This window comes from Vigna umbellata, chromosome 1, assembly GCF_029865625.1.
Source record: "Vigna umbellata cultivar VRB3 chromosome 1, Vumbellata_1.0, whole genome shotgun sequence".
In the NCBI taxonomy this organism is placed as follows: domain Eukaryota; kingdom Viridiplantae; phylum Streptophyta; class Magnoliopsida; order Fabales; family Fabaceae; genus Vigna; species Vigna umbellata.
The window spans coordinates 29,277,731-29,301,037 of record NC_142165.1 but is presented as its reverse complement, the minus strand read 5'-3'; the positions used below and the strand labels follow the sequence as shown (position 1 = coordinate 29,301,037).

The 23,307-nt window shown below is 40.3% G+C and overlaps 1 protein-coding gene and 1 pseudogene across 1 annotated transcript; both read left to right on the top strand.

The window, feature by feature from the left end:
- The first annotated feature begins 7,317 nt into the window (after positions 1-7,317).
- LOC148205101 (uncharacterized) lies at positions 7,318-18,682 on the top strand (annotated as a pseudogene).
- A 194-nt stretch (positions 18,683-18,876) lies between these two features.
- LOC148205100 (uncharacterized) lies at positions 18,877-23,307 on the top strand. Its single transcript, XM_088102905.1, has 4 exons — positions 18,877-19,207; positions 22,224-22,309; positions 22,396-22,671; positions 22,813-23,307. The coding sequence occupies exons 1-4, from the start codon at positions 18,877-18,879 to the stop codon at positions 23,305-23,307; spliced, it is 1,188 nt and encodes a 395-aa protein (XP_087959031.1).

Below are 23,307 nucleotides of genomic sequence, written 5' to 3'. Positions count from 1 at the left end.
CTCAATTCCATATGCTTTTTCATTAATTGTTAAAGTAATTCATATGTGCTTATTACATGCTTTGTTTAACTCATTCATCGCATGATTTATGAATTGCATGAGTGTCGGGAGGTTCCTTACGATTCAGGTTCTTGTTGAATCCTTCCAAGAGTAATATTTCTTAGGGATGAGGGTATGAGTCTTGGTCTTCTTAAGCTCTTGATCTTCACATTTAAATACTAGGAATGCTAGGAATTCCATGAACTGGTGATTAAGGACAGGCTTCTTCGCCGAGGGATCGGATTTAAGTGATTTAGTGAGTTACGTTGACATTAATGCATAAAGAAGAATTCTTACATACATGAGAAGGAACTTGGTGAAATCTGACCCCAGCAACATACTCATCTCATATTAAAGCAACATCCGTTATCATTATGCTCTTTTGTTATTGATCAACTTGCATTCATATTGAATTTTATGCCTTTGCATTTGAAACCAACAATCTCGTTTTATTTAAGTCTTAATTAATCAAGTTATCACATAATTGTCTAGTGCCGAGAGTCTTCTGGGATACGATACTCGGTTTTACCATTTTATATTACTTGTGCGATTTGGTACACTTGACAATCCATCAAAAGTGATCGCTTGTCTTGTGAAAGAGCCTGGTGAATTTGGTTGGATCACTTGTCATATGTCTAGATCACCCATTGTCCAGATACCACATTGATTGCTTTTCTCCTTCTTGTACACATGCTTCAGTAGTGTTTTATTTTACCATCATACTAAGGTCAGTTCGCTTTAGATTTTGGTCCTTACACAACTCTTGAATGTCCTTGGATTTGATACCAATATTCTTAGTATTCAGAAATCTGGTGAACTTTTCTGCCAACAGATTTGATTCCTTATGTTCAGATTTCAGAGTGTTGGTGCTGCTTTCTCCTTCTTGAAAATATTTTTGAGATGTTCCTGTCTTAAAGAACTCATAAGAAATGTTAATGATAGAACTGCACACATCTTTACAAATAGCATTCGAGTAATCATCATTAAATTCACTGTTACTTATGATTAGAGAAACAGAGGCCATAAGGATCAAATTAATTGATTACACAAAAAATCTAATCAATGAGTTTTCGAGTACTTTTCGAAAACCAACTCTAGTGCCAATTGTAAGAAATGTAAGGCTTATTTCTCTTACCAAAAGCGGGGTGAATTGGTTTTTAATAAAAATGCTTTCTTTTACTATGTTTTTGGAAATCTTTAGAATCATGTTTAACACTAGAGACAATAAAGAAATAATGTAGTAAAAGAGTCAAACGATAGAAAACAAACACAGATTTTTATACTAGTTTAGCCTCAATGCCTAATCCAGTTCCTTCAATAAACCTAAGATTGAAAGACCTTCCACTATAAAGATTTAATACAACAAAACTTACAGAGACCAACTCTCAAATGTAATATCTTCACTAACTAACAAATCTAATATAGGAAAACACAGTACAGAAAGAACAATCGTCTCTCTAATGTACCCCTTTGAGACCCTTCTTAAACTCACAAGAACAATCTATGGATTGTAAACAATAGTACTGATCTGGAAAGAAAACACCTCAATGTGCAGATGATTGATCAACCAATGATAATCCAAAGCAATCCTTCAAGAATCCTTCAAAGTTGCAAATCTTTTGCATCTTGATTCTTGGAGAACCAGCGCAACTGTATAAATCTTTCTTGACTCTCTTATGTCAAATTTAAAAGTTCAAATGATCAAAAGTTGTTAATGCAAAGTGTTACACGTCAATATATAGATTTCCTCATGTTTGACGCTTTTTAATCGATTACCAAAATAATGTAATCGGTTACACATTTAACAGAGTTTCAACAGAATTACATTAATACAAATTTAATTGATTAAGTAATTAATGTAATCGATTGCACATAAATTTGAAGTCAAAAAATTTGAAAATATGACTGTTATGATAGTTAAGACTTATTATGAAAACAATTTTCAATCTATACGAGATTTAACGAATTAAGGAAATTGTGAAATCAGTTAAGTATTACACTTAGTCAATTTTGAAAACTTTTTCTTCTCAAAACTCATCATAGCACATTGCAAATAGTTATTAGCATAGGCACAAGTTTTAATCAATTATACATATAATGTAATCGGTTAAAACTTGTAGTTTGTCACAATTTAAGCATTAGCTAATATGCTGAACTTAATTGATTACATAACCAGTATAATCGATTACTTCATACATATATGCTTTGTGTAAGTGGTTTTAACATTTGAAAACATGAGTATGCATACTACAGATATAAACACATGTATGACCATAGTAAGTATGCAAACCAAACATTTCAAGCAATATATGATTTAAACATAAAGAAACATTTTTGTTATTGTCATGGAAACATATATGTTATTGTCGTGATAAAAAACAAAACACATAAGAGATTGGGTTTAGTAACTATCTATTATAATCACTCACCAGGTTGAGCATCTAGCATTTATGAGAAAAACTGAAAACTCGACAACGTTCTATATCAAAAGGGTTGCAAAAAGAATTTTTCCATTGACATTATTCACCCCCGCCCTCTTCTAGTGTTTTTCAGGTACTTCAACGCCTACTTCTTGCTTATGCATCTATTATGAAATTTAAACTATATGAAATGGATGTTAAAACTATTTTCCTAAATGGTTTTCTAAAAGAAGATGTATATGTTGAATAACCACCTAGTTTTGAAGATCATAAATATCCAAGTCACATATTTAAATTAAAGAAATCCCTGTATAGTTTAAAACAAGCTCCTAGATCTTGGTATGAAAAGCTTAGTAATTTCCTGTTATAAAATAGATTTAATCGAGGCAAAGTTAATATTCCACTTTATTTATTAAAAGAGTGGGAAAACATATTCTGCTTACCCATGTATATGTTGATGATATTGTATTTAGATCAAATAATAAATATTTTGCTAAGATTATGCAGGATGAATTTGAGATATCAATGATGGGTGAGTTGACATTCTTCCTTGGTTTACAAATAAAGCAAACGAAAGAAGGTATGTTTCTTTCCCAAACTAAATATTGTAAAGAAATCCTAAAAAATTTTGAAATGGACAAAACTAAGGAGGTATACACTCCTATGGCAACACATGTTATCTTGACAATGATCAATAAGGTACGCTCATAAACCAAACTCTGTATAGAGGCATGATAAGGTCATTATTATGTCTTACTACAAGTAGGTCAGATATCATGCAAAGTGTTTATGTATATGCTAGGTACCAGACTAGTCCTAGGGAATTTCATCTCACCATAGTTAAGTATATTCTTAAGGGAACTATGTCCTTTGGTTTATGGTAACCTTAAGAGGCTGAACCTAGTCTTGTAGGATTTTCAAATGCAAATTATGGAGGTTGTACAATAGATAGAAAGAGCATAAGTGGTACATGTCACCTTTTAGGTAGTTCCTTGGTTTCCTAGCATTCTAAGAAACAACTTTGTGTACTGTGAGGAGGCCGCTGCTAGGACGTGAGGCTGGCTATTGCTTTGAGGGTTCTAATTGGACAGTTCATTCGTGCTACAATTTCAGTGATTTTAGTGGAAGGTTCGTCATGTGTTTGTGGGATCTTCATTGAGGGATCTTGGTTGAGGTTTCCTGTAACATTTTTTCCCCTATCGTGGTCTACGAAGGCGGTCATCATCGAGGGAGGTTGTTATGAGGCCTTGTCGATGAGGTACGTTTTTGTATTTAGGTACGTTTTGTATTTGATAATTAACTGTAAAAATTGAACCCCTATTTTATAAAGTGTTATATGTGTGCAATGATATTGTCGAATATGATTTCTTAGGGTGTTAAAATCTATTTTATGTGTTCTCTGTGAGGGGAAAATTGTTTTCCATCAACTTTTGTGTTGTGGTCTTTCTTCTGAAGTTGCTTCCATTTTTTGTGGTCTTTGATCAATTAAGTGAATATTGGAATTTGGTTTTGGCGTGTGACATACTTGAATTTCACGGAAGTACTAGACCTAATTGAATATTAACATTCACTCCTACTACTCTCTAATTCGTAATTCATGCATAAATGTGAATGATTGTTGGTTTTTTAACATGCACCATACGTCGTGGCTGTCTTGGCCTATGCGAATAGTGATGAATTACTTGAGTTGTATCAACTTTCACGGATCATGCGTTGCTGAGCTAAGCCTTTTGTGTTCTGTTGAACCTCACTCATGGCTGCATCAAGCCTGGTTCTGACTCATCCTTGTGTGATACAACGTTGAATGTCTTGTGGCGGGTTAATAGTTTGTAATGCATTTTTTTTGTTGGCCATTGTGCTACAACGGGTAGAGTACCTTGCATAAGAACCAACTCTTTCCACTCTTATTATATCGTATGAGTCACTGCATATTGGTGTAGCTTTAGCTAGTTACAAGAAAGAACTTAAATTGTACTTAAAGTCAAGTGTTTGCCATTAAGATAGAATAGGCTAATGCTTTGCCTCTTCTTGAATTATGTTATGCAAGGTCCTTTGGATGAGGGTGCTAGACCCAAAAGATTGGTGAAAAGACCAGCTGGGTGGTCTGATTTCATTCATCACTAATATATCCCATTTTAATTGTTTCTATTGGTGCCGGATGTTCAAGAAGAAGTTAGTTATGGTTTTTGTTATTGTGTTATTTGGCCTGTGTGCCACCTGTCCTAGAAGAATGTTTGGAGTAAATATTTTAATTATTGTACTGTGCTTTGGAAAGGGCAGAAAAATATATTTCATTCTCTTCTCTTAATTTTCTTAGGAGGTTCCTGACCTCGAATTTAGGGTTCCCTATTTCATCTTATAACATTTGGTGCTCTCGTCATGTTCTCTTCCATGGCAGACAACACGCGCCTTAAAACCCTTTCTGATAAGCTTGATGAAATGCTTTCACAGATGTCAATCTTTTCCACCCAAATGACCGATATGCACACTCATCTTTCTCACTTGGAATCCCCTTCATCCCCTCCACCATTCCATTCCATTGAAAACACACTGATGAGTCATTATTTCTTGAATTATATTTAGTTTCTTGCACTTAAATAAACCAGGGAATTGTGTTTAATTGCTTGTTATTTCCCCGCTTTTCCGAATTCTGCTTAATTTGGTCGGAAATTTGTAATTGTGCTAATTTGGATTTTCTGAGCTGATTAAGTGCATTTTTTGAAGTGCAGGAAAATTTCGGAAATACATTTTGGGACATCAGGAAGATTGCCAAATAAATTCAAGACTCTCCAGACAAACATTTTTGAATTAATTAAATTGTAATTCAGTAGTTTAGAATTTTTGAATCAACTCTTATATTTTGGGTCAATTTTTGGTAAATTAGATTAGACCCAAAATTAGAAATTAATGACTTGGCACCTAGGGTTTTATTTTTGTGGACCCTACCCTAAGAAAGGGGACACACGGTCTTAGAAGTTTGGGGGCCAGCCGCCACTTGTTTTTTTTACTGTACACACTCTCGGCTTGTGTTGAAAAAAGGGACTAACTCTCGGTTTGATTTTTGGGTCCGAGCTCTTGCTTTTGGACGTTTTTCATGAGGAATGAAGAGCTTTTGTTTCATTGCCATTTTCATCTTGGTTTGGTGACCTTTTGATGAGCTTTTGATTGAAGTTTGGGTTCGGCCGCTGCTGCCACATTCACCCTCATTTTCATTCTTTTTACTTTGTACGCTGATTCATTTGGAAAGAGAAATGGGCGTGGATTGATAGAAAGAAAGGAATTAGGTGTCACGGCTACTGGAAGGAGAGTGCTAGCCGTTCTTTCGTTTTCATAGAATGAGAAGTGGATTTTGGATGAAATTGAGAAACACATTTTTTTTTCTTTTCTTTTAGTATGTTAAGGTAATTTCATTCAGTAGTGGTGTGCATATGAAGAAGCTGAGGTGGAGCAAGGAAGAGAAGCACAAAAGTGGTGTGCGCGTGGACGTGTGAAGGGAGCCGGTGATTCACGTGGAGCTGGAAGTGAGGCAGCAGCAGCACGTTGAGAGGAGAATGCACGCGGACGGCTGGAATGGTGTGCTCGTTCCGTGAACGAGCGTCCTTTCTATTCCTTTTGAGAGGAGTGTGTGTCTCGGCACTGGAAGAGAAGTGGAAGGCTGAATCATTTTGTTGAAGTTGATGCACGGTTGGAATGAAGAGGTGATGGGAGTAGGTGCTGAGTGGAGAGCGGTGATTGAAAAAGGAAGTGGTATGTGTCTCGGTCTTGGAGAATGAAGCACGGTGTTACGTGTTGGAAGCAAAGATACTGCTGGAACGTGTTGGAGAATTGGGGTGCCACGGCTTGAAGGAAGATGGAGCAAAGGGCATTTGGATTTAGCTTAGTAAGTAGCATTGTCACATCTTGGGAGAGAGGAGAGGGGTGTGCACGGCCTTGAAGAAATTCTCCACGCTGGCAGCTGTTATTTTTTTTAGAACGCAGATTTCATTTTGTTTTCTTTCTTTAGAAGCATTCGGTGACTTGTGAGGGGCTGGGAGTTGTTCCAGCAACACGCTGGATGTGTCACGTCCTGTGATAGAATTTAATTTTAGGGAACCACTTTCATTTTGTTATGTTGAGCAGCTGACACGTCCTCGCTGGAGAAGTTTAATTCATTGCTTGGGAAAGCACCGTCTTGGTTGCTGGAAGAAAAAGAATGTCTCCATTTAATTCCTATTCCATTTGAGCATGCACATGTGACACCTTGAAGGAGGCACGGATTCCATTGTAGAAGAAATTCCACTTTACCTTTGGCTTGAAAAGAGTATATGGGTCACGTGAAATGGTAGAAAAATTTATTTTCTTTTAATTTCTTTTGCCTAAGAATGGTTTGCATTATAGGTTGAATTGATTTTCTTCTTTTGGGTGGTGAATTGTGTTTGGATATTTATTTATTGCAATGTTCAGTTTAATGTTTTCATGCACTGGAATACCGTCAATCATGTTTAGTTGTGTTTAATTACCATTTTAATTTAATTTTACCGCAACCACAAAAACAGTTTCAAAACCCCCCCACTACGTGTTAATCTAAGACTGAACCCAATTTGGTCCTTGAGAGACGACCTAGGAGTCACTTCCTAGTAACTATACTGCATTCTTTTATGCACAACTTTTGTGGGAGGTGCGACCCTCTCATCAAAATGGCGCCGTTGCCGGGGACCAACGGTTCAGTTTTAGGTGTTTTATGTTGATAATGTGTTGTTTGTGTGTTGTGTTTTGTCTTGTATGTTTGAGTGTGTGTGATTTGTTTGTTTAGGTTGTTTTGTGTGTTCAAAATTTTTGTGATATCGTTTCATGATTTTAGGGTGTTGTGACTTAGTGCATGACTAGGGGAAATCCTAGGCCTATACCACCCTTTGATCCTGAGATTGATAGAACTTTTCATAGGTTAGCTAGGCATTCTAGAAATTTATCTTTAGAGTCTGTTTTTGAGTCTGTTCCATTGGATACTGTGCATCCCACTGCTGAGTACTTTGTGCATACTGCATCTACTGCATCTGTTGCATCTGCACGTGATTCTGATTCTGATTCTGTTGTTTTTCACACTGAGAACAATATGGCACAACCTCCACCTCGTGGGAGGACTTTTAGGGAGATGGCTGCACCTGATTTCGATATCGAAAGCTTGTGCATCCAATATCCTGATGAGGGCGTTCCATTTGTTCTCAAGACTGGACTGATCCATTTGTTGCCCAAGTTTCATGGTCTTGCAGGTGAGAGTCCTCATAAGCATTTGAAGGAATTCCACATTGTCTGTTCTAGTATGAAACCACATGATGTTCCTGAAGAGCACATCTTCTTGAAGGCATTCCCTCATTCATTGGAAAATGTTGCTAAGGATTGGTTGTATGGTTTGGCGCCTAGATCCGTCACTAGCTGGGATGATCTGAAGAGGCTGTTCTTAGATAAATTTTTTCCAGCAGCCCGGACCACAGCTATCAGAAAAGACATAACTGGGATTAGGCAGCTTGGTGGAGAGAACTTATATGAGTATTGGGAGAGATTCAAGACACTTTGTGCTAGTTGTCCCCACCATCAGATACCTGAGCATCTCCTTGTCCAGTATTTCTATGAGGGTTTGAACAACATGGACCGTGGTATGATTGATGCTGCCAGTGGTGGAGCTCTTGGAGACACCACACCTGTTGAGGCCAGGCAATTGATTGAGAAGATGGCCTCCAACTCCCAGTAGTTTAGCACCAGGAATGATGCCATTGTGGTGAGAGGCGTACATGATGTTGTTGCCCAGTCTTTATCAGCTGTTGAAAGCAAGTTGGAAGGAAAGATTGACTCTCTTACGAAGATGGTGACACAGTTGACTACCAACCAGAGATCTGCAGCTCCATCTGCATCTGTTGCACGACTATGTGCTATTTGTCCTTCCAGTGACCACTATACAGATGCTTGTCCTTCTTTGCAGCACTCTGCTGCCTCTGATGCGCCTCAGGCTTATGCTACGAACATCTACAACAACAGGCAGCAACAACAGCAAAATCATGACTTATCCAGCAACAGGTACAACCCAGGGTGGAGGAATCACCCCAATCTGAGATGGAACAATGCGCCACAGCATCTACAGCAGGCACCACCTTTCCATAATGCTGGAGCACCTAACAGATATGTGCCTCCACCAATGCAACAACACCAGAGGCAACAACAACAACAGCAACAAGAGGCACCTACCCAACCAGTTGCCCAACCTTCCACTTCGTCTGAACCTTCATTGGAAGAGTTAGTGAGACAGATGACTATGCAAAACCTGCAGTTTCAGCAGGAGACTAGAGCTTCCATACAGAGTCTCACTAACCAGATGGGTCAGATGGCTACTCAGATAAACCAGGCGCAGTCTCAGAATTCGGATAAGTTACCATCCCAGACTGTGCAGAACCCAAGGAATGTGAGTGCCATAACCCTTAGATTAGGGAAGCAGATTTTTGTGCCTTCAGAGCCCGCTTCTACACCTACACCCATGCCTGCTACTTGTCCTAGAAAGAACGACCATGACGGTCCGAGCAAGGCATTTGAGGTGGGTGAATCTTCTTCTCCAGCCGGTGGTTCTTCTTCAAGTGGATCTCCTCCCTCTTCCACCACCACCGCTGCCGCACCTTCTCCATTGGTTGACCGACCTATCCCTCTACCATTCCCTTCACGGGCACTTCCTAGCAAAAAGATGGAAGATGTGGATAAGGAAATTCTGGAGACCTTCAGGAAGGTAGAGGTGAACATACCTCTACTTGATGCCATCAAGCAGATACCGAAGTATGCCAAATTCTTGAAGGAGCTGTGCACACACAAGAGGAGGATGAAGGGAAATGAGAGGATTAGCATGGGAAGGAATGTATCTGCGCTTATTGGTAAGTCGGTCCCGCACATCCCTGAAAAGTGCAAGGACCCAGGTATATTTTGCATTCCTTGTGTGATTGGAAACAATAAATTTGAAAATGCCATGCTTGATTTGGGTGCTTCTGTTAATGTCATGCCTTTGTCTATATATGCATCTTTGTCTCTTGGTCCTTTGCAAACCACGGGTGTGGTCATTCAGTTGGCCAATAGGAGTGTTACCCACCCAGCAGGTTTCATAGAGGATGTCTTGGTTAGGGTTGGTGAATTGATTTTTCCTGCTGACTTTTATGTTTTGGAAATGGAGGAGGGATTCTCTCATGGATCCGCTCCCATTATCTTAGGCAGGCCATTCTTGAAAACTGCCCGAACTAAGATTGATGTGTATGCTGGAACTTTGTCTATGGAATTTGCTGATATTGTTGTTCATTTTAATATCCTTGATGCAATGAAATTTCCAGCTGAGGACCATTCTCTGTTTAGGATCGATACTTTGGATGACATTATTGATAAATATGTTGTTGATGATTTTGATTCTTTGCATAAGAAAGAGCATTCTTTTCTATCTTCTCTACATACATGCATTGAATCTGAAATTGAGAATGATGTTGATTTTGAAGAGAATTTTGATATCCATGATGTTGATGATGTTTTTGATATGGATGATGTTGATAATGTAATTGTCATGGATATGGATTTGGAGCTCGATGAGATAGGTGTTCCGCCTTTACCTGTGAATTCTTTGGAGTCAGAATGCACTAACCACTTTGTAGGAAGTACAAATGAATCTGACTTGCAGGCACCTACTCTTGAGTTGAAACAGCTCCCAGATAACCTCAAGTACGTGTACTTGGAGGATGATGAGAAGAAACCGGTGATCATTTCCACCTCCCTTGATTCTGTTCAAGAGGAGAAGTTGCTTGGTGTGCTGAGGAAGCATAAGAAGGTCATTGGTTGGAGTTTGGCTGACATACCTGGCATTAGCCCATCCACATGCATGCATAGAATTCTTTTGGAAGATGGGGCAAGGCCAGTGAGACAGCCACAAAGAAGGCAAAACCCCGTGATCATGGACGTCATCAAGAAGGAGGTGACCAAGCTTTTGCAAGCTGGGATCATCTACCCTATTTCAGACAGTCAGTGGGTTAGCCCCATCCATGTTGTGCCCAAGAAAACTGGCCTCACTGTGGTGAAGAATGAGAGGGATGAGCTTATCCCAGCTAGAGTGCAGAACAGTTGGAGAGTCTGCATTGACTATAGGAGGCTCAACCAAGCAACCAGGAAAGATCATTTCCCCCTGCCATTCATTGATCAGATGCTGGAGCGCCTGGCAGGTAAATCTCATTATTGTTTTCTTGATGGTTTTTCTGGTTACTTTCAAATAAATATTGCGCCTGAGGATCAAGAAAAAACCACATTCACCTGCCCCTTTGGCACTTTTGCCTATAGGAGGATGCCCTTTGGTCTATGCAACGCCCCTGGTACCTTCCAACGGTGCATGCTTAGCATTTTTAGCGACTTTCTTGAGAATTGCATAGAGGTGTTTATGGATGATTTTACTGTGTATGGATCCTCCTTTGATGCATGTTTAGACAGTCTGGAAAAAGTTTTGAAAAGATGCATAGAAACAAACCTTGTTCTCAATTTTGAGAAATGTCACTTCATGGTTGGACAATGTTTGGTTCTAGGGCATATCATTTCTGAAAAGGGAATAGAGGTAGACCCTGCTAAGATATCTGTGATTTCGCAGTTGCCTTACCCCTCTTGCGTGCGAGAGGTGCGATCTTTTCTTGGACATGCAGGTTTCTACAGGCGCTTCATCAAAGATTTCAGCAAGAAGACGCTTCCCTTGTCCAGACTGCTGCAGAAAGATATTGACTTTTCTTTTGATGACAGATGCAAGCAGGCGTTTGATTGCCTGAAGGAAGCTTTGACCACCGCCCCTATCATTCAGGCACCAGATTGGACAGCCCCATTTGAGCTCATGTGCGATGCGTCTAATTATGCATTAGGGGCTGTCTTGACACAGAAAATTGACAAGCTGCCGAGAGTGATCTACTATGCTTCACGCACTTTGGATGTTGCCCAGGCAAATTATACCACCACTGAAAAAGAGTTGTTGGCAATTGTTTTTGCCCTTGATAAGTTTAGGTCATATTTGCTTGGATCACCTGTTATTGTGTATACTGACCATGCAGCTCTAAAGTTTCTGTTGAAAAAGGCGGAGTCAAAGCCTAGATTGATCAGGTGGATGCTACTGCTCCAAGAGTTTGACTTGCAAATTGAAGACCGGAGTGGAGCACGAAATTTGGTTGCAGACCACCTAAGCCGGATTGAAAAAACTGATGATGAAGCTGATGTGTTGCCCATACAGGATACCTTTCCTGACGAGAGTTTGTTGATGATTTCTTACTCTCACCCCACTCCTTGGTTTGCGCACATTGTAAATTATTTGGTTGCTTCTGTTTTTCCTCCTTTAGCATCACGTGCTCAGATTGCTAAAATTAAGAGTGATGCTAAGTATTATGTTTGGGATGACCCATATCTGTGGAAGTTGTGCAGTGACCAGGTTACTAGGAGATGCATTCCGGACCATGAGATTGACTCGGTCCTGCAGTTTTGTCATGCCTCCTCACCTGGTGGTCATCTGGGGATACAGAGAACAGCTCGCAGGGTGCTGGACTGTGGTTTTTATTGGCCTTCCATCTTCAAAGATGCGGAGAAGATCTGCAGCACTTGTGAGCCTTGTCAGAGAGCAGGAGGATCAATTTCACAGAGACAAGAGATGCCTCAACAACCTATGTTGTTCTGTGAGGTGTTTGATGTATGGGGTATAGATTTCATGGGTCCTTTTCCTGTTTCTTTTGGTTTCTGTTATATTCTCCTTGCTGTGGATTATGTTTCAAAATGGGTGGAAGCTAGAGCCACCAGGACTAATGATGCTCGGGTTGTTGTAGATTTTGTTAGATCTCACCTCTTTTGCAGGTTTGGAGTGCCTAGAGCAATTGTTAGTGATCAAGGAACCCATTTTTGCAACAGATCCATGCAAGCCTTGCTCAAGAAATATGGGGTGACGCACAGAGTTTCTACACCTTACCACCCCCAAACAAATGGGCAGGCTGAGATCTCCAACAGGGAGATTAAGAGGATTTTGGAGAAGATTGTCCAGCCCAACAGGAAAGATTGGAGCAATAGGTTGGACGATGCTCTTTGGGCTCACAGGACAGCTTACAAAGCACCGATAGGGATGTCTCCCTACCGGGTTGTCTTCGGAAAAGCATGTCACCTACCGGTCGAGATTGAGCATCGGGCATATTGGGCTGTGAAGATTTGCAACTTCTCCATGGACCAAGCTGGAGAGGAAAGAAAGTTGCAACTGAATGAATTGGATGAGATCCGATTGGAGGCATATGAGAACTCGAAGTTCTACAAGGAAAGGACAAAGAAGTTCCATGATAGTTCTATTGTTAGAAAGGACTTCGAGGTGGGCCAACAGGTTTTGTTGTATAACTCTAGACTCGGCCTCATGGGTGGTAAGTTGAGATCAAAATGGACTGGACCTTTTGTTGTGACTAATGTTTATCCTTATGGTGCAGTAGAGATCCAAGGTCCATCCACAGTTAAAAGCATCAAGGTGAACGGGCATAGACTGAAGCCTTTCCTCAGCAACCCTTCTTTAGTGGATGTAGTGGTGGAGGAGACGTCTTTGGTCCACCCCACCTATCCTCCCATCTGACTCAGGGAGTTTCTTTTCTCCTTCCCTCCTCACTTTTATTGCACTTTGTCGATATCTGATGATTGTTCTGATTGTTTGATCTACTGATTGTGACACACTGAGGACATCGTGTCGTTTAAGTGTGGTCTATTAGGGGAGGTTGTTTTTTTTTTTTGTTCATGTTTCGGTTTTTATGTAGTTTGTTGTGTCATGTGTACAGTTTTGCATGCTTTTCGTAAATTCTGGATTGTGGTTAGGTTGTCAGTTTTCCTTCACTCCATTAATACTCTGAGATGTGGATTCTGCCTTGGCTTGACTCTTGTTGATAATTCTTGAGTGATATGCATGTTTGGAAGTGATAAAGGCAATTTTGTTCTTGAGCCTCTCTAGCCAAATACGCTTACCTTGTTTTAATTCTTCGATAACCCATTTTGAGCCTATACTTTCCACCATTTCTTTGTTTTGAATGCTCATACACTAGCCCTAAGAGAAAAACCATGATTACCTTAACCTTAGGGAATTTTGGAGCTTTGGAAGTGTTTTGGGAACAAGTGTGGTCTCTTGGGGGTTTCTGATGAGTTGGCTAGTTGGTTCCTCTTCTTGTTTTGTTTTGGTAAATATATGTGTATCTTGTCTTTTACAGTTTTGTTTTGAAAGAGAGAAAAGAAAAGAGACAGGATGAAGAAAAAAAAAAAGAAGAGCAGAAAAATAGAAAAAAAAATAGTGAATAATTGTGAATAATGGAGTCAAGAAGAGGATGGAAGTAGAGGTTGTGGGTGTGTTTGAATGTGTTTACACTTGTTCCCCATTGCTCCTCTGTTCCTTATGGTTTGTAGCTTCTTATCCAGATATATCCTTCCTTGTCCTTGGCCCCATTACAACCATGAAAAGACCTTTTGATTTGAGCATGCGTATGTGCTTGAGTGTTGATATTAGAGGCTTGCCAAGTCTATTTGTGATTGCTTTCTTGAGTGCATTGAGTGACATTGATTTACCTTAAACACCTGAGAGAAACACTGATTGTGTGCATCTGTGAGGATCTGTTGCTTTTGATTCATCTCTTGAACTGATTGACTGTTTCCCTTGTACTGAACTGTTTGGATGATTCTTTGAGTAGTTGCTTTCATTGACTCTGTGTGGGATTCTGCCTATACCTTTTACCGTCCAGATTTTGTGAGAATTGTGCAACTGTGTTTCTGTTTTGGAGTCTTTGTTGTCTGTCTGTCGAGTCTGTGTCAGCTCCCTGATGTTTGAGTAGTTCCCTGGTTTTCGTTTTGGTTTTGGTTTTGATGAGTCGTTATTTCTTGAATTATATTTAGTTTCTTGCTCTTAAATAAACCAGGGAATTGTGTTTAATTGCTTGTTATTTCCCCGTTTTTCCGAATTCTGCTTAATTTGGTCGGAAATTTGTAATTGTGCTAATTTGGATTTTCTGAGCTGATTAAGTGCATTTTTTGAAGTGCAGGAAAATTTCGGAAATACATTTTGGGACATCAGGAAGATTGCCAAATAAATTCAAGACTCTCCAGACAAACATTTTTGAATTAATTAAATTGTAATTCAGTAGTTTAGAATTTTTGAATTAACTCTTATATTTTGGGTCAATTTTTGGTAAATTAGATTAGACCCAAAATTAGAAATTAATGACTTGGCACCTAGGGTTTTATTTTTGTGGACCCTACCCTAAAAAAGGGGACACACGGTCTTAGAAGTTTGGGGGCCAGCCGCCACTTGTTTTTTTTACTGTACACACTCTCGGCTTGTGTTGAAAAAAGGGACTAACTCTCGGTTTGATTTTTGGGTCCGAGCTCTTGCTTTTGGACGTTTTTCATGAGGAATGAAGAGCTTTTGTTTCATTGCCATTTTCATCTTGGTTTGGTGACCTTTTGATGAGCTTTTCATTGCAGTTTGGGTTCGGCCGCTGCTGCCACATTCACCCTCATTTTCATTCTTTTTACTTTGTACGCTGATTCATTTGGAAAGAGAAATGGGCGTGGATTGATAGAAAGAAAGGAATTAGGTGTCACGGCTACTGGAAGGAGAGTGCTAGCCGTTCTTTCGTTTTCATAGAATGAGAAGTGGATTTTGGATGAAATTGAGAAACACATTTTTTTTTCTTTTCTTTTAGTATGTTAAGGTAATTTCATTCAGTAGTGGTGTGCATATGAAGAAGCTGAGGTGGAGCAAGGAAGAGAAGCACAAAAGTGGTGTGCGCGTGGACGTGTGAAGGGAGCCGGTGATTCACGTGGAGCTGGAAGTGAGGCAGCAGCAGCACGTTGAGAGGAGAATGCACGCGGACGGCTGGAATGGTGTGCTCGTTCCGTGAACGAGCGTCCTTTCTATTCCTTTTGAGAGGAGTGTGTGTCTCGGCACTGGAAGAGAAGTGGAAGGCTGAATCATTTTGTTGAAGTTGATGCACGGTTGGAATGAAGAGGTGATGGGAGTAGGTGCTGAGTGGAGAGCGGTGATTGAAAAAGGAAGTGGTATGTGTCTCGGTCTTGGAGAATGAAGCACGGTGTTACGTGTTGGAAGCAAAGATACTGCTGGAACGTGTTGGAGAATTGGGGTGCCACGGCTTGAAGGAAGATGGAGCAAAGGGCATTTGGATTTAGCTTAGTAAGTAGCATTGTCACATCTTGGGAGAGAGGAGAGGGGTGTGCACGGCCTTGAAGAAATTCTCCACGCTGGCAGCTGTTATTTTTTTTAGAACGCAGATTTCATTTTGTTTTCTTTCTTTAGAAGCATTCGGTGACTTGTGAGGGGCTGGGAGTTGTTCCAGCAACACGCTGGATGTGTCACGTCCTGTGATAGAATTTAATTTTAGGGAACCACTTTCATTTTGTTATGTTGAGCAGCTGACACGTCCTCGCTGGAGAAGTTTAATTCATTGCTTGGGAAAGCACCGTCTTGGTTGCTGGAAGAAAAAGAATGTCTCCATTTAATTCTTATTCCATTTGAGCATGCACATGTGACACCTTGAAGGAGGCACGGATTCCATTGTAGAAGAAATTCCACTTTACCTTTGGCTTGAAAAGAGTATATGGGTCACGTGAAATGGTAGAAAAATTTAGTTTCTTTTAATTTCTTTTGCCTAAGAATGGTTTGCATTATAGGTTGAATTGATTTTCTTCTTTTGGGTGGTGAATTGTGTTTGGATATTTATTTATTGCAATGTTCAGTTTAATGTTTTCATGCACTGGAATACCATGAATCATGTTTAGTTGTGTTTAATTTCCATTTTAATTTAATTTTACCGTAACCACAAAAACACTTTCAAAACCCCCCCACTACGTGTTAATCTGAGACTGAACCCAATTTGGTCCTTGAGAGACGACCTAGGAGTCACTTCCTAGTAACTATACTGCATTCTTTTATGCACAACTTTTGTGGGAGGTGCGACCCTCTCATCACACACCTTCGCAACATCATTTCTTGAAACTGGATGTACCCCGTTTTGACGGTACTGATCCTGTTGGCTAGATTTTTAAGATCACCCAATTTTTTGAGTATCATAACACACCTGAAGAGGAACATATCACTGTTGCATCTTTGGGCAGCTTTGGCATGGTTTCAATGGATGTACCGTAACAGCCAAATTCTTTCCTGAACTCATTTGCTACAAGCTCTCGAGGCCATATTTGCTCCCAACGCATTTGAAGATCCAAGGGGTAAGCTCTTTAAGCTTTCTCAGACATCCTCTGTTTCTTCTTATCTCAATGAATTTGAGGCCACGACAAATTGCGTGACTGGGTTGTCACCGCCTTTCCTATTGAGTTGTTTCCTCTCCGGCCTCAAGTCGGAAATCTGCCGTGAGGTGGTGGCTCAACAACCATAGACGTTGTGGCTAGTAGTAGGTTTGGCTCGATTGCAGGAAGAGAAATTATGGGCTCTTTCTAGGGTTCAACGTGTTAAACCACTCTTATCCTGGCCATCTTCATCTACTACGCGCATTGTTCCCACTCCTATACAGCAACCACCACCGAAACCTCTTCCTTCCATTTTGCCTTCTCCATCTCCAAAAACTCGCTATGGTCAGTTAACACAGACAGAGATGGCAGAGCACCGTGAGAAGGGGCTTTGCTTTAATTGTGATCAGAAATATTCACGATCTCATCGGTGCCCAGCTCGATTCCTTCTTCTTATCGCTGAAGAGGATGATTCTACGGGTGGGTTGGCCTTAGATCCAACGAGTTTGAATCCTGAACCGCGAATGGATGAACATCCGAAACAACCCATGGATTTATTGGACTTACCAGCTCAAATTAGTTTACATGCTTTGTCTGGCGCTGAGGCCGTAGAAACCCTCCGTCTCACGGGTCATATTGGCCAGAACTCGATCCGTGTGTTGGTAGATGAGGGTAGCACCCATAATTTCATTCAAAAGGAAGTGGCAATTCATTTGGGCCTGGCCCAATCCCCCACCACATTTCTCAAAGTATTGGTTGGGAGTGGCGAAGAGTTGGCCTGTACTACAGTGTGTTCTACAGTAGAGTTGTTAATGCAGGGGCTTTCCTTTCACATAGATTTGTATGTGTTGGATATGGGGGGATCTGATGTAGTCCTTGGAGCCCAATGGTTAAAGCAATTAGGGCCCATATTAATTGATTATCAAGCACTCACTATGAAATTTGTTTTTAATCAATCTATCATAGAACTCAGAGGAGATTCTGGGCCACAACCCACTTCCATTTCCTTGCATCAGCTTAGAAGTGTTGCTCGTTCAGATCCAACGGCCCAACTTTTCTCTTTAGTCGTTAGGCCAGCTTCTACACACTGCTCTCTTCCTGCACATTATGATCCCAGGGTATAACAATTACTCACTTCATTCTCCTCCTTATTTTCTGAGCCAACATCTCTGCCCCCATCACGTGGAACTCATCATGCCATTCCCCTTTTCCCTAATTCTCATCTTGTCAATGTCCAGCCTTACAAGTATCCTCACTCTCAGAAATTGGAGATAGAAACGCATGTTTCCAAAATTTTTGTATCAGGGTGGATACAACCAAGTTCAAGTTCGTTCTCTTCCCCAATTCTACTCTTGAAAAAGAAGGACGGCTCGTGGCGGATATGGGTGGATTATCGCGCCTTGAGTGCCAGCACCGTCAAGGACCGATTTCCACTTCCCATTGTCGATGAGTTGTTGGATGAGTTGGGATCTGCACGCTGTTTTTCAAAATTAGATCTCACCTCCGGGTTCGGTCAAATTCGACTCCAGCCCACTGATGTCCACAAAACGGCTTTTCGAACACACAACGGTCATTATGAGTATTATGTAATTCCCTTCGGCTTGTGCAACGCTCCAGCAACATTTCAATCTACTATGAACGACATCTTTCAACCCTTGTTACGGAAGACTGTTATTGTATTTTTTGACGATATCTTGGTCTTCAGCACTGATTTTGCCCAGCATTTGTCACATCTTCATCAGGTATTTGAGATACTTGAACACAATCAGATCTATTTGAACCTTCATAAGTGTTCCTTTTGCCAATTAAAGATCGCCTATTTGGGGCACATTGTAGCTGAAGGGGGTGTGTCTCCAGACCCTGCAAAAATCCAAGCTATGGTTCAGTGGCCAACTCCCTCTTGCATTAAGGGATTGCATGGATTCTTGGGATTAACAGGGTTTTAGCGCAAATTCGTACATGGTTATGCGGCAATTGCCCAACCCTTGACAGACCTTCTCAAGAAAGGGAATTTCACATGGTCTTCCATATCTCAACAAGCATTTGATACATTGAAATCCGCAATGACTAGTACTACTTTTTGTCATTGCCTGATTTCTCTAAAACATTCTATGTACAAATTGATGCCTCTAGATTGGCGATGGGTGCAGTATTAACTCAAGACAATCATCTGATTGCCTATTTCAATAAAGTGTTTTGCCCTCGTTTATCCAAGTCCTCTGCTTATGTTCGGGAGCTTCATGCCATTACGAGTGCAGTGAAATGGTGGTGTCAATACTTGCTGGGCCATTTCTTTATCATCCAGACTGATCAGAGGAGCTTGAAAGAGCTATTGACTCAGGTTATTCAGACCCCAAAACAACAACATTATCTTGTTAAGTTACTCGGTTATGATTATGAAATTCAGTACAAACCAGAGAAGCTGAACATAGTTGCAGATGCCCTTTCACGATCTGATTACCTTACTCAGGGTTAGATGCACATGCTCACTATCCCTCAATTTGTGTTTTTGAGTGATTTAAAAGAATCATAGTTACTTGACCCAGATTTCATCCTCATGAGGGATAAATATCTCTCAAATCCTTCTTCGTATCCTCATTTCAATTGGAATGGTGAATTGCTTATTTATCGTGGCAAAATTTGGCTTAGCGACAAGTCCAAATTCATTTCTTTATTATTAAGAGGGTTCCATGAAACAATTATTGGAGGCTGACGAGTGCATATTTATGCCCACATTTATGCTTTAAAAATTAATTTTTTGATGAAATTCATGTGCTTGAATGATTGATTTAAAGAGGATTTGTGATGATTGGAATTGTTGGGTTTGGGAATTAAAGAAACGTAAAAAGTGAGTTTTAGCACATAAAATATTCTTGGATGTTCTTACGTTTATTTGTGCAGCTGAAATTATAAGTTCTATTGGTCCAAATGGCAATTCAAGGCCCAAAATCAGGTTTTATTTGGAAAATAATGTACAGATGGGCCAAATAGACAGACTTTACCCTTGCACCACCTAAAATTCCTACATACACTCCTATTTCTGAAACAAGCCAACAACCAAGCCCAAACACTAAGCCTTTTCTACTACACCTCCCTAAGTTTCTCCACCAGATTCTGCCACGTCATTAATCCTCTGCACACCAAATAGACCAACCACATGCTGCCACATCACCCCCCTCTGCCACATCATCATCTTCTCCCCAGAAACCCTAATTCCCCAATCCAACCCTAGGTGCCGTCAGCCACCAGCAACCACCCTAGCCGCCGCGGACGCGCCGTCAACTACCGCCTCCGCCGCTTCACCCAACACCACCGTCAACCTTCACGCCGTCGCCACCCTCCTCATCGACAGCTACTGTCACGCACAGCAACTGCACCGCCACCACGACCGTTATCCACTATGATCTTGCCGGACAACCATTCTCCATCACCGCCGCTCCCCACCATCAACACGAACCTACATCAAAGCTAGACCTGCAAATCCAGGAAACTACAACAGAAACCAAAAGCAATCGCGACGACACTCCACCTCCTTCATCTGGAGTTCCTCATCAGGCCGCCACAATCTTCATCTTCTCCGCCATGAACACCTCTTGCTGCCATGCCACATCCTCGCCGCCATCTCCTTCACCAAACCCTAGTGCATGAATGTCGCCGCTGCTTCAAAATCCATCATCGTCATCGCGCCTCTGCGAGTTAGCCAAACTCGAAACACCATCATCTTCTCCTCCCTCGCATCACCACCATGAACTTCTTCTCCATTGATCACGATGCATCACCTGTAAGAAGAAACCAGATTTAACAACCACACAGAAATCCAATTCAGAAGCCGTGAGCCATCTCCATTCAAAAATCCTGGTGCAAGAAGCAAAGAAGCGTTCTTCATTCACGGTGCAAGCATAGGTTACGTGACGGCATAGAGAATTGCCTTGCATCAGAAAACCCTAATTGGGTGAGAAAGAGGGCTGCCACGTGGCAGACTCTCATTGGCCACGCCCTCCCTTAGTGAAAGCTGGTCAATAGGGGCTTCTAGTGCAATTTTGGAGAATTCTGAAGGGGCTAAAGTGCAGATAGAAGAAATTTCAGGGCAATTGTGAAATTTTGGAAAGTAAGAAAAGCTAAAAGATAAAATTCAGTTGTTGAATTAATTTAATTTGGGAATATCAACATAAAATATCTTCCAAATAATGTTATAATTATCTAAATCTTTTAGTTATTTGGAAGATATAAGATAAAAAATTATGTCAACTGAATTTTCAGAGTCCAAGCCTAATCAAGCCCTATATAAAGAGACCTAGGGGAGGCAGAAAAGGACTTCACTTCATTCATTCATTCACCACTTCTCTCTCTCTTATTTCATCTTGTATTCAACTCCATTCATTGAGAGTTAAGCATCTAGGGCTATTATACTGTAATTTTATTATGGATTCTGAGGTTAGATTGAGTTAATGCAATTGTTTATTTTGATTATTGATTTAAGTTGTTCTCTCTCTATGTCTTTCATCTCTCTATCAAATTAAAAGCAAAGATTTTTGCATCATAATGTGTTTGAATCTACATGCATATTGATTATATGAATTCTAGGGTTTCTAAGTTTAATTGAGAATCTACTTTGATTTAATTTAGGAACTTTCATATGATTAAATGGTTTTTACTATCAATTGAGAATGTACTTTGATTGGTAGTAATAATTTCAACTATAATCAATTGAGAATTTACTTTGATTGATTAGTTTTTAATTTGGTTAGGCGATTTAAGAATAGACATGATTAAACACAATAGGATTTGATTGAGAATGTACTTTGGTTGAATTCATTGTGAATAATCTAGAAAGGTTTTGCATTTGATTGAGAATTTACTTTGGTTAAGTGCATAATCGCTCTCAAATTAATTAAGAATGTACTTTAATTAATTTGAAACTTAAATAATAATCATTTGAACAATTATCTATGAATAACCAATGATGAATCTATCTTGGAAAAGTAGTGGAATTAACCTATTTCATTATAATCGTTTTTAAGTTTCTTATTTGTTCTTTAAACCTTCTCCAAACATCATTTTTATTCTTGAACATTGCATTGCATTCATAAGATTCAAATATTAAAAGGCAATTCCGTATTCGTTGGGAGACGACTCAGGGTTACTTTAACCCTATCTACTTTCTTGAATACTACTTGACAATACTAAAGTTGCCTTGAAAAGTAGTATTAATTTGATAGCTTCAACGACAGCGTATCAGAGGCCATGCTGGGGTCAGCAAAACTCTGAAACGGTTGAGTGCAAATTTTTATTGGGAGTCTATGGCTAAGGACGTTAAGGCATTTGTATCTTAGTGCAATGTTTGTTAGCAAACTAAGTATAGTATTAAGCGTCCCGGAGGTCTTCTACATCCGTTACCCCTCCCAACGGGTGTTTGGGAAGACATTTCTCTAGATTTTGTAACTGGCCTCCCTCCTTCTAATGGTTACACTGTGTTATTGGTCGTAGTGGATCGCTTCTCAAAGGCTGTCCATTTGGGCACTCTACATTCAGACTTCACAGCTTATAAGGTAGCAGAGTTGTTTGTCAATTTGGTTTGCAAACACCACGGGTTGCCAAAGAGTATCGTTCGGATAGAGATCCAATTTTAATTAGCCGTTTTTGGTCTAATTTGTTCAAGTTCAGTGGCACCCTTCTCCGAATGAGCACCTTTTACCATCCTCAAACGGATGGACAAACCGAAGTCATGAATCGTACCATTGAGCAATACCTAAGAGCTTTCGTCCACAACAAACCTAATCATTGGTTCAAATACCTTCCTTGGGCAGAATACCACTACAATACTTCAATCCATTCTAGGTCTCGATTGACTCCATTTGAAGTGGTTTATGGCAAGCCACCTCCCTCTATACCAGCGTACATTGAAGGCACTTCTTCTAATGCAGGTTGTGACTCGGTGCTTACATCCCGTGAGGAGATTTTTTCACTCCTCAAAGCCAATTTGTTGAAGGCACAAATCAGAATGAAGAAGCTTGCAGATTCGAAGCGTAGGGATTCGAAATTTTTGGTTGGGACATAGGTGTATTTGAAACTTCAGCCATACAGACAAGTTTCAATTTCTGGACACAGGTATCATAAACTAGCCAAGCGCTTCTATTGCCCTTATAAAGTACTTGAACGTATTGGACCAGTCGCATATAAGATTGAGCTTCCGCCACAGTCCAAGATACACAATGTATTTCACTGTTCTATGTTGAAGCGTCATGAAGGACTCGTTCCTCCAAGTATTGATCATCTTCCTCCTGAGTCTGTGGAGAACAGCCCTCTTGTCACTCCATTGGCTGTTTTGGATTTTAAGACAGCTCCTGTGGATGGTGTTCCCACTTGTTTTGCCTTGGTTCAGTGGAATAGGTTGTCTCCAGATGACCCGTCGTGGGAAAAATGGCAGGAACTCAAATCATTGTATGACCTTGAAGACAAGGTCCCTGCCGAAGGGGATGGTATTGTTATGCAAGGTCCTTTGGATGAGGGTGCTAGACCCAAAAAATTGGTGAAAAGACCAGCTGGGTGGTCTGATTTCATTCATCACTAA